Raw genomic sequence first — 12,413 nt, forward strand, 5'->3', positions numbered from 1 at the left:
TGCACCACAACGACTGAGCCTGCACTCTAGAGCCCACGAGCCACAACTACTGAAGACTGTGCACCTAGAGCCCGTGCTCTGCAGCAAGAGAAGCCACCACAGTGAGAAGGCTGCGCACCGCAACGAAGAGTAGCCCCCGCTCGCTGCAACTAGAGAAAGCCCTCGCACAGCAACGAAGACCCAACACAGTAAAAAATAAATTAAATAAATAAATAAATAAATAAATAAATAAATAAATAAATAATAAAGTAGGTCCACATTTTGGTGGGTTTTTCTTTTATTCTCTTCCATTCAAAGGTAGAGTATAATCTCCTTGCCCTTGAATGTGGGCTGAACTTAATGCCTAGGTGACCTCCAATACTAGGATATGAAAAGGATACAGCATTCACCTCCTTTCTCTCTCTCTCTCTCTCTGTCTCTCTGCTTGACTTTGGAACCCAGTCACCAACTTGTGAGGAAGCCAGGGTCCCATGGACAGGCCATACATAGGTGTTCCAGTGACAGCTCCTGAGCTGACAGCCAGCAGCAACTGCCACATATGTGAATGAACAACCTTTGGATGATTCCAGCCCCAAGGACCCAAACATCATGGCACAGAGAAAGTCATTCCCCACTGTACCCGCTTTGAATTCCTGGCCTCATAAACCATGAGAGACAATACAGAATTATTAATTACTTAAGTCACTAAGTTTGAGGGTAATTTGTTACATAGCAATAGATAATTAATACATATTATATGTCTGCATATACGTGTATTATGTGTTTGTACATACATATATTTCCTACCTCTGTCCACTGAGAGAGTCTAGAAACAATGATAACTCAGGAGTAATGAGCATACCTAGTGTGCAGAACTTGTTTTCAGAATACCAATCTCCCCTAAAGAAATAGCTGATTCAGGGTCTGGGGCAGAGAAAGTACAAGATGAGCTTGGAACATCCTGTATAGCAAAGTGCTTAAGTATGTCTAAAGGACCAAGAGCCAACTTGAAGGGGTCCCCACTGGCCATATCTGGGAACATATGAACATCCAAATAAATAATGATTGTAAAGGATTATAACCCACTGAATAAAACAGGAATCTAAAAGTTCATACTGATATATTTAATGAATGAATGAATGAATGAATAGGAGAGAAGGGAGAGCCTTCCTTTCAGTAGACTTCCAACTAATATTGTTTATTAATAAGTAAAAACTACTTATTAACTTTACAGGGGAGAAATCTGACAAACACCATCTCAACCTAGTGGTAAAAATTAAATTACATCAATACATATGACAGCACATGCCTCCTGATATGATGCACTGAGATCACAGGATCACCTATGGAATATTCCTGCCAAAGATACATGACCTGAACCTAATCATGAAGAAACATCAGGTAGACTTCCCTGGTGGCACAGTGGTTAGGAATCCGCCTGCCAATGCAGAGGACATGGGTTCAAGCCCTGGTCCGGGAAGATCCCACATGCCGCGGAACAACTAAGCCTGTGCTGAGCCTGCGCTCTAGAGCCCGCGAGCCACAACTACTGAGCCCGCGTGCCACAACTACTGATGCCCACGCCTAGAGCCCAAGCTCTGCAACAAGAGAAGCCACTGCAATGAGAAGCCCGCGCACCGCAACGAAGAGTAGCCCCCACTCGCCGCAACTAGAGAAAGCCCTACACAGCCAAAAATAAATAAATACATACATACATACATTAAAAAAAAGAATCCGCCTGCCAATGTAGGGGACACGGGTTCGATCCCTGGTCCGGGAAGATCCCAAATGCCGTGGAGCAACTAAGCCCTTGCGCCACGACTACTGAGCCTGCGCTCTAGAGCCCGCGCTCAGCAACGAGAGAAGCCACGTCAATGAGAAGCCTGCGCACCACACAAAGAGTAACCCCCGCTCACCGCAACTAGAGAAAGCCCACGCACGCAGCAATGAAGACCCAATGCAGCCAAAAACAAATAAATAAATTTATTTAAAAAAAATAAAGTCTTTATAAAAAAGAAAGAAACATCGGGCAAACCCAACAGTGAGGGACATGCTACAAAGTAACTGATCTGTAATCTTCAAAAGTGTCAAGGTCAGAAAAGTCAAGGAAAGTCTGAGGAACTGGTCCAAACTGAAGACACTAAAGAGACATGACAGCTAAACAGAAAGCATTATCCTGAACTGGATCCTTGACCTATAAAGAATATAACTGGGACAACCGGCAAATTTTGAATGAGGCCTGTCAATTAGATGGCAATAGTGTATCAACGTTAATTCATGGATGGCCTTGGTTATGTGCATGTCCCAGTTGGTAGGATATATGTGCTGAAGTGCTAAGGCTGAGTGATATAGTGTATTTGCATCTTACTCTCAAATGCTTTAAGCACGAATTTTATGGAGAGAGAGAATGATAAAACAAACGTGTTAACAAACTGTTAACTGGGGAATGTGAGTGAAAGCATACAGCTCTTTGTACTACTCTCGCAACTTTTCTGTAAATTTGAAATGACTTAAATATAAAACATTTTTTTAAAATAGGCTTTCCCAGTTTGTTGTTTGTCTTTTGACTTTATTTTTTCCTAAACAGAAGTTTTTGTAAAAATACTCTAATTTACCAAGCTTTTCCCTTTTGGCTTTTGGGTGATATGTCTTGCTTGGGGTAATCATTTGAAGAAGGTCCCTGAGTCCACAGCTAATTAAAGAGGAAAGGTGGTGAGTTTGATCCCACTTCTACAAGAGAAACACCAATGGGCATTGAGAAGGAAAGCTCAGCTTTTAACTGGAGCCATAGCTTAGCAGATGGAAATGGGGAGTCCTACAGCTTTGCTGCCCCCTGGGCATCTTCAGTTGAATTTCTGGTGGACACCTCAATTTGGCAGAGCTATCCCTTCAACTAGTCACCTCTCTGGACATTCCTATCTCTGACAGTCAGATATCCAAACTCAGGAGTCACTTTTGTGTCCTCTCATTTTTCCCATATCTAGCCAGAAATGGACATTCTTTACTCCTGGTGTTCTGCCACCTCCCTATTCCAGACCCTCATCCTTCAACCCTGAATTGTCACTAGAGTCATCTCCATTCATCTCCAAGTTGCTACTCATCAATAACCTAATCCTGTAGAAGAGTTCTCAGGGACCCCCCCCCTTAACTGCCTTAAATTGTTTATTATACACAGTGTTACTTTAAACCATGTAGAAACATAAAACTGGATATCAACTCATTCTTAGAGCTCTCATTCAATTCTAAAATCAAAACAAATTTACAAATAAAATACAAACAAAAGTATAAAACTAATAAAATTCAAATTAACATTTAGTTAATTTGACTCACCCCGTAGTTGTGGCACCATTGATTGGCTCTTCTGGAATTCCATGTGCCTGTACTATCATGGGCACTGATGGCCAATTTTCCCACTATTTTCTTCTCCTGGAAGTTTTACAAAACCTCAGCTAGTACAGTCAGTCACCAGGAAATTGGCCTTCACTTTCACATAGATGCATTATTTATGGATTCATTCCTTCTCTACTCTTTTCTTGTTAGTTTACGACAAAGTAACTTGGTTTTATAAATATGGACTCAGATACAGGCAATGAAACCATGACATCATATGGGAATACTCAGCTATAAATGGTCATCTAGCTATGTCTGAAATTTCTTAGAATTTTAAATATTCAGAGCAACATGATTCACAATAGACAAAAGGTGAAGCAATACAAGTGTCCATCAACAGATAAATGAATAAACAGATGAATAAACAAAATGTGGGATATGCATACAAATGGAATATTATTCAGGCTATAAAAGGAAGGAACCTCTGATACATGGATAAACCTTGAGGACATTATGCTGGGTGAAAGAAGCTGGTCACAAAAGGACAAATACTGTGATTCTGCTTGTATGAGGTACTTAGTCAAATTCGTAGAGAGAGAAAGTACATTGGTTGTTACCAGGGGCTGGGGTGGTGGGGAATGAGGAGTTCATGTTTAATGGGTACAGAGTTAGAGTTTTGCAAAATGAAGAGTTCTGTGGATGGATGTGATAGCTATACAATGTGAGTGTACTTAACATTACTTAACTGTGCACTTAAGATGGTTAAGATGGTAAATTTTCTGTGTATTACGGACAAAGGATTAATCTCCAAAATATATAAACAGCTCATGCAGCTGAATATTAAAAAAACAAACAACCCAATTAAAAAATGGGCGGAAGACCTAAATAGACATTTCTCCAAAGAAAACATACAGATGGCCAAGAGGCACATGCAAAGCTGCTCAACATTACTAATTATTAGAGAAATGCAAATCAAAACTACAATGAGGTATCACCTCACACCAGTTAGAATGGGCATCATCAGAAAATCTACAAACAACAAATGCTGGAGAGGGTGTGGAGAAAAGGGAACCCTCTTGCACTGTTGGTGGGAATGTAAGTTGATACAGCCACTATGGAGAACAGTATGGAGGTTCCCTAAAAAACTAAAAATAGCATTACCATATGACCCAGCAATCCCACTACTGGGCATATTCCCAGAGAAAACCATAATTCAAAAAGATACATGCACCCCAATGTTCATTGCAGCACTATTTACAATAGCCAGGTCATGGAAGCAACCTAAATGCCCATCGACAGATGAATGGATATAGAAGATGTGTTACATATATACAATGGAATATTAGCCATAAAAAGGAATGAAATTGGGTCATTTGTAGAGACGGGGATGGATCTAGAAACTGTCATACAGCGTGAAGTCAGAAAGAGAAAAACAAATATTGTATATTAACGCATATATGTGGAACCTAGAAAAATGGTACAGATGAACCGGTTTGCAGGGCAGAAATGGAGACACGGATGTAGAAAACAAACATATGGACACCAAAGGGGGAAAGCGGGGGGTGGGGGTGGGGGTGGGATGAATTGGGAGGTTGGGATTGACATGTATACACTAATATGTATAAAATAGATAACTAATAAGAACCTGCTGTATAAAAAATAAATAAATAAAATTCAAAAAACTTTTTCTGTGTAGTTTACAATTCAAATTAAAAAAAATTTTTAATGTTACCATCAGGTGAAAGATCAATATTTTTAAGTGCCTGTAGACAACTCACAGGCTGTGAATGAATACTTCTGTAGACCCCCTCCCCCAGTGCACACTGCTTTACTCCATTCTCCACCCTATACCTCTAGTCTGGGATCCTCAGAGTTACCTTGCTCTTACCCCTCACTACACTTTGCTGTTACCTTTCAACTCTCCTCAATGCCAGCCTGGCTCCAGCTAACTGGTGCCCACCAAACTCAATACACATTCTCACCTCTTTGCCTTGGCTTGTGCCTGTCGCCATTTGAAATACACTCTTCCCTCTGCTTGTATTAGCCAATCTTTCCATTCCGTTAAGTCCCTTCTCCTCCCAACAGTGGAATGGTCCCAGACCACAGGGACTTCTCCTCATCAAAGGATGTCAATACTCCCCATTTAGCATTAGTCACACATTCTAAATTATTTTATCACTTATTCTCCCAGTCACTCAATAAACATTTATTAAGCATATGCCATATACATGACAATGCGCTAGGCCCCTGAATCAAATGCTATGTTTTCTGCTTTTTACCTCTCTCATAGCCCCTTACGTATCTTACAGATGTTTACTGCAATGGTTTGGATGATGTTGTACTGGTCTGTACTGTCATATTCCACATATGAAAAGGAAATTTTAAACTACTGAAATCAAGAATAGTATAGGACTTCCCTGGTGGTGCAGTGGTTAAGAATCCGCCTGCCAATGCAGGGGACACGGGTTCGAACCCTGGTCCGGGAAGATCCCACATGCCGTGGAGCAGCTAAGTCCGTGCGCCACAACTACTGAGCCTACGCTCTAGAGCCCGCGAGCCACAACTACTGAGCCCACGTGCCACAACTACTGAAGCCCGCACGCCTAGAGCCCATGCTCTGCAACAAGAGAAGCCACCGCAATAAGAAGCCCACACACCTCAACGAAGAGTAGCCCCTGCTCGCCACAGCTAGAGAAAGCCTGCGTGCAGCAACGAAGACTCAGCGCAACCAAAAATAAATAAATATATTTAAAAAAAAAAGAATAGTATAATCTCAGGATTTGCCTAAATAACAGGATATTCTGTCGGTTGATGGTAGTTGTTTTGGTATCAATCTTAAAAAGCAGTTGTCAGGACAAGAAAGGTTTCAGGACTGAATTCAAAGGGAATTATATAGTAGGAGACGCTACATGAAAGTTTCCATGATGATAGCAGTAATGTTATTTGGTCATAAATGTCTGTGATCAAAGCATCAAGAACCTGTGCTGTTTCCAAAGTCCCCCTTGAATATTATTTACCTAAAAGACATCTGCACAAACACAAATAACTTTATTCACATGTTAGAACAGTGTTTGAGTAGACAGAGTTTTAAGGACACAATACAATCAATTTCTTGAGCTCAGATTTGAGTTTTTAGAAAAATCTGTATTCAAGCTCTGGGTATTCTACTTACAGAATTTTGCACATAGTCCCCCTATTTTGCACAAAGGTGAAATACTATCTGTATTTACTTAATTCCCCATTATTTTGCTGTTTCAACATGATTTTGTACCCCCAGTCATTTCATTGTTAGTCTAAGGTTGCATCTCTTTCACTCTCAGCCTTTTTTGAGCTTCATTTTCTCTCTTTATGTAATCGAGTATAGCTTCGAGCTATAGGATTGTCCTTTCCAAGGTCCACAACAATTACCTCCCTAGAAAATGTCACTCCTTTTAAAGGTCTTTTATGGTTATCAACAACTGAAGGACTTCCAGTGACAGGTATGGGTGGTTTTTGCAAACAGTCATTCTGTAAGAGAATGGAACAAATAGTATAAGTGATCAATTTATGAATGCAAGAGCCCTGCTTTTAAAAATATAGGTTATATGTACCTTGTTAGTGAGAAACAGAAAAAGGATTTCTAAATGATATAGGAAAGCAGTAGTTATCCATCATGATCTAATTTTCATATTTCTATGGTTATAAAAGCACACATTGCTATATTCAAATAGCAGTTGGTGACGTGTTATTCTCTCTACAAAGCAGTCAAACCCAAGAGCCACCTGGACCATCATTCTGTCTCCAACTGGCCATGGGTCTTATGTTGGGAGGGCACGTGAGTTGTTCTTATTAGGGAGCCCCAAACATGGAGCTCAAGAAGGCCCTGGCAATGTTTACAGGCTGTTGTAGAAGGAGCCTGGAAGTAGAACAGGCGTTTGGGGTCTGGTCCTGAGCTCAGCCATGGCGGAGAAGTGACTTTGAAAAATTCATCTTATTTTCTCATTTGTAACATGAGAGGGTTGGATCCCCAAATGATCTCCAAGGCCTCTTCCAGCTCTAACATCTTAGGATTCTGAGTAAAGCAAAATGAAGGGGAATTATTAAGAAAACCACAAATGTAAGCATGAAGATGGAACAAGTGTCCAGGCATGGCATGTGTAACTGACTTAACAAAATGAAGCAATAAGCTAAGAAGAATGTTTTAGATGACTGAACATTGCACTCCTTCCAGATACAAACCTAAGTTACAGACAAGACCATCCTTCATTATACCTAGCCAAGGAATTTACCTCTTCTTCAATCAAGCTCTAAATGCCCCTTAAGAGTAGAAAAGCCCATCACCTCTTGACCATTTTCTCCAGCATTCTCAGCCTTTTGCTTCTCTTTTATTTTGTCCTCCTCTTCATCTTTCACATCCCCTCCATTTCCTAAGCGTGTGGCCACCACTGCTTTACTCCGTCTCTGGACAAGAATGCCAGGTCTCGTGGGTACAAGAGTCCTAGAAAATCAATCAGCAATGTTTTTAAAATTCATACATCTTAGCCACCATTATCACACACAAAAATGGCGTTCTACCACAGTCTAAGATGCAGATTTACTTTTCTTTGTCTCCTGAATTGTTCATCTCTGTATTAGCAGCTGTACAATCTTCACCTCCATTAGCATCTATACAAGGACGTTTTTCTGTCTCTTCATCTGTCCTGCTTTGGGAACTGAAATCAAAAAGGAAAAAATTTGGAAAAGAAAGAATGGTCTTGATGTTAAGGCTTGGAAAGGAACTTCACTTTTAAACAGGAAATTAGCATTTCTAAAACCCTGAAATAGGAAAAAACAGAAAGCTACAGCCTTATTATTTGCTGCATTTTAAATTGTTTTATATTATTTCTAGATACATTTACTAGTGTGACTTTAACTCTGATCCCAATTTATCAGCATGGATTTATACCATTTATATAAAAAAACCACCAATAAAAAGAAGATGCAACTGAGGCAAATTAGAAGGATGACGAAGAAAGTGAATGCTGTGGTTTCAAAGCTCATAGGGTTAGCTAGAAGACTCATCCACTCTCACAGTCACAGATCGTCCAGATATACTTTTCCAGCTTAGTTTGAATGTAGTTCTCTTGTTCTTTAAATTTTCTGGAAACAGAAGAATAAAAGGGTGCTTTCATTGTTGTTCTTTGGATCCGCTTCATCAGATTTGCTCTGCTTGCTTTGGTGGCGTGGACTCACACGGGTTAATTTCTCTCCATAAACGTGGTAGGGGCTGAGGTGGCTAGAGGGGAGACTGAGCTGGGACACGTGGGACTCAGCCCACCTCCCCTCACCCCAAAACTATCGGAATTCAGAGGACAGAGGAATTGCAGCAGCTGGAGCCGAGCCCAGCTCCCCATTCTTCCTTCTGCAGCGACATCATAGAATCATGGAACCGTTGAGTTAGAGGGATCAGAGCACCAGGCCAACCCTGCCCACCACCTGAAGTCAGAAGAATCACGAAACTGCCCCCTGGGCGCCAGTCTATCTGTCCTCTCCTCTGAGAGGGCTGGAGTGGCTTTGGATAAGGATTTTCTTCCTACACTCCAAATACCATCTCTCAGAAACAAATACTGTTTCTTTCACAGACTATGAACAATCAGTCCACTTCCTTCTTATACAGTCCGTCTCCACAGCCCTGTGGTCAGTAATCGACTTACTTCGTAATGGTGTTCTCTCCAGGCTAACGGGCCCACGTCCTTCAGATCCCACATCATCGGACGTAATTCCTGGACATACAAAAAAAGTAGCAGCTCTGCAGGCCAGAGCTGAAGAAGCAGGAGTAGAATAAGACGATCAGAGTAAAGATGACCCCCCGCCTGACCTAACTTCAGGTGAGTAGGTGATGCCCATGACACGGACGGGGAGAGTAGTGCTAGGATTTTCTGAGAACAGGAGGATAGAAGGAGTATGGCAGCTGCTGCCAACCACGTCTGAAAAAGTCAGAAGGTGAGCCCTGGGGGTTTTTGGGCTGCAGTGACGCTGGCTCTTCTCTTGAGGGGCAGGGACATTGATTTCTTTATCTTTGAATTCTCCACCAAGTCAGAACCTGCAAATTCCATAAATGTTGAATGAATGCGTGTGTGTGGGTGGGTGGGTGGGTGGGTGTGTGCGGGTGTGTGTGTGTATAGAGTTTGTTGGAGGGCTCAGGCCAAAGCTGATTTTGCAGAATATGTGAACATCTGAGCCACTCCTGGCAGAGTGAAGTTTTGCAGAATTTTTGGAGGCTTCCTCCAGCTAAGGCTCCCAGATGAAGACTCAGAGCCTGTCTCACCCTCCTTACACTACACTGCTGCCAGACTGAGATTTTAAGGGCCCAGATCTTCTCATGTCTCATGTATTCTAGCAACGCACAATGGTAATATTTTATATCTACCTACTGGTGGTTACACAGGTCCAGACATACATAAAAACCCATCAAACTGTGTGCTTAAGATTAGTGCACTTCATGTGCTCTATGGTGTGGATATTATACCTGAATAAAAAGGTATAATTTTTCATCCCTGTGCCTAAATTTGAGTGTGTGTGGTGCAAAGAGTAATGCGGGGCTAGAGTGCACCCTTGCTGGTTGGCTCTGTCTCCAAGATTGTTTGCTACACATAACACATATTCTGAGACCAGGGACCTTTGGCAAGAATATAGTAGTAGCCAAAAGTAAGGGCTGGTAAGACTGTATCATTAGGGCTTTCTTTCACTGAATGTGGCTTGCGAACAGATACCCTAAATTGTTAGTTAACATAATTCTGAATATGTATAGTTAATATAATTAGAGTATAGTTAATACAAATTCTGAAAACTGGAAGGTTATCAAACTTTGGTCTCTAAATCACATTGTAAATGCATTGGACTGTAAACTTTGTGATGCCATGGAATCTTACTCAGAGATAGGTCTGCAGAACCTAACACAGTGTGCCTTGCACACAGAAGGCATGTGTTCAAAGGTTATTTGTAGTGGAACATTATTACCAATTCTACAGAAATAAAAAATATTCTAAGAGAGTACTATGAACAATTGTATGCTAACAAACTGAACAACCTAGATGAAATGGAAAAATTCCTAGAAACAAAAAACCTACCAAGACTGAATCATGAAGAAATAGAAAATCTGAATAGAACTATAATAAGCAGGCTGAATCAACAAACAAACAAACAACCTCCCAACAAAGAAAAATCCTGGACCAGATGGTTTCACTGAGGAATACTATCAAACATTTAAAGAAGAACAAACATCAATGTTTCTCAAACTAATCCAAAAAAATTGAAGAAAAAGGAATACTTCCTAACTCATTCTATAAGGCCAGCATTACCTTGATACCAAAGCCAGGCAAAGATACCACCAAAAAAAAAAAAAAAAAAGAAAACCTAAAGACCAATATCTCTCATGAATATTGAAGCAGAAATCCCCAACAAAGTAATAGCAAACTGAATTTATCAGCAGCATATTAAAAGGATTATACACCATGACCAAGTGGGACTTATTCTTAGAATGCAAAGATAGTTCAATATACAAAAATCAACATAATACACCACATTAATGGAATGAAGGGGGGAAAATGATCATCTCAATTGATGAAGGAAAGGCATTCACCAAAATTTACCATCCTTTCATGATAAAACACTCAACAAAGTAGGAATAGAAGGAAACTACCCCAACATAATAAAGGCCATATATAGAAACGCCACAGCTAATATCATACTCAATGGTGAGAAAATATTTGCAAATCATATATTTGATAACAGATTAATATCCAGAGTATATACAGAACTCTTATAACTCAACAACAACAACAAAATCCAATTCATATATGGGCAAAGGACTTGATTAGATGTTTCTCCAAAGAAGATATACTAATGGTCAACAAGCACATGAAAAGATGCAACATCACTATTCATTAAGGAGCCAATCAAAACCACAATGAGATATCACCTCACACCCCATTAAAAGGCTATTATTAAAAAACAAAGAAAAAACAAAACCAAGTGTTGGTAAGGATGTGGAGAAATTGGAACTCTTGTGCACTGCTGTTGCAAATGTAAAATTGTGCAGTCACCGTGGAAAACAGTATGTCAGTTCTTCAAAAAAATTAAACACAGAATTCCATATGATCCAGCAATTCCACTTCTGAGTATATACACAAATGAAGTAAAAGCAGGGGCTCTAACGGTACACCCATGTTCATAGCAGCATTATTCACAATACCCAAAAGGTAGAAACAACCAAAGTATGCATAGACAGGTAAGTGGATAAACAAAATGTGGCATACACATACAACGGAACGCTGTACAGCCTTAAAAAGGAATGAAATTTTGGTATGCTACACGTGGATGAACAGTTGAAGGCATTATGCTAAGTGAAGTAAGCCAGATACAAAAGGACACATATTGCATGAGTCCACTTATATCACATTCCTAGAACAGTCAAATTCATAGATACAGAAAATAGAATAGTGGTTACCAGATGCTGGGGCGAGGGGGAAATGGTGAGTTATTGTTTAATGGATATAGAGTTTCAGTTTGGGATGGTGAAAGAGCTCTGGAGATGGATGGTGGTGATGATTGCACAGCAATGTGAATATACATAATGCCACTGAACTGTACATTTAAAAATGGTTAAAATGGTAAATTTTGTGTTGCACATATTTTATCACAATTTTAAAAAATTATTTGTGCAAAAAAGGAAGGGTAACTAATCTGTAAAGTGGCCTGGTACAAGGCAGGCACAGGAGAAACAAGACACCCAGCACATAGAGATCTTGTTTCAACCTCCATCCATTTGCTCAGTTTGTTTCCCCACTGTAATTGTCCTCCCCCTACCTCAGCCCTTTACGTGTCCCCACCTCTAAATCCTCCAAGGCTTGGCTCTTGGACCGCTCTTCCATGGTGCCATCATCACCCACGGGCCTTCCTTCCTTCTTGCTTTTGCTCAGTGACACACCATGTCACCTGCCTGCATCCCAAACCCTTGTCCCGTTCAGCTCCAGCCACAGACGTGCCTCTCCCTCCTGCCTTCAGTCTCCTTCGGGGTGGTGGCCAGAGGGTATGGACTCCTGGCAACAGGGTCCACAGCAAGTTGTGCTCCAGATGGGTCCAGG

General features: G+C 40.7%; 1 protein-coding gene across 3 annotated transcripts; it reads right to left on the reverse strand.

Moving 5' to 3' along the window:
• Positions 1 to 6,312: 6,312 nt before the first annotated feature.
• On the reverse strand, positions 6,313 to 9,360 carry LOC309643687 (uncharacterized protein C2orf74). 3 transcript variants are annotated; one of them, XM_082426669.1, is made up of 5 exons: positions 8,982 to 9,360; positions 8,234 to 8,427; positions 7,887 to 8,000; positions 7,630 to 7,786; positions 6,313 to 6,816 (listed from the first exon to the last, which is right to left on the reverse strand). In XM_082426669.1, the coding sequence occupies exons 2-5, from the start codon at positions 8,347 to 8,349 to the stop codon at positions 6,643 to 6,645; spliced, it is 561 nt and encodes a 186-aa protein (XP_082282795.1). In that variant the 5' UTR covers positions 8,350 to 8,427; positions 8,982 to 9,360; the 3' UTR covers positions 6,313 to 6,642. The 3 variants fall into 3 exon arrangements, with proteins under 3 accessions (XP_082282795.1, XP_082282796.1, XP_082282794.1); XM_082426670.1 differs by having other exon boundaries at positions 8,383 to 9,360; XM_082426668.1 differs by lacking the exon at positions 8,982 to 9,360 and having other exon boundaries at positions 8,234 to 8,468.
• Between the last annotated feature and the right edge of the window lie 3,053 nt (positions 9,361 to 12,413).

This window comes from Balaenoptera physalus, assembly GCF_965194825.1.
Source record: "Balaenoptera physalus genome assembly, chromosome: 15".
In the NCBI taxonomy this organism is placed as follows: Eukaryota; Metazoa; Chordata; class Mammalia; order Artiodactyla; family Balaenopteridae; genus Balaenoptera; species Balaenoptera physalus.

Bases quoted from the DNA above. Each gene is read 5' to 3' on its own strand.
- LOC309643687 (XM_082426669.1), bottom strand. From the start codon at position 8,349: ATGAGTCTTCTAGCTAACCCTATGAGCTTTGAAACCACAGCATTCACT. The intron at 8,001-8,233 runs GTATAAATCCAT...TTTTGATTTCAG, and splicing joins GTGGTTTTTTTATATAAATG to TTCCCAAAGCAGGACAGATG. The intron at 7,787-7,886 runs GTAAATCTGCAT...TTGATTTTCTAG, and splicing joins AATTCAGGAGACAAAGAAAA to GACTCTTGTACCCACGAGAC.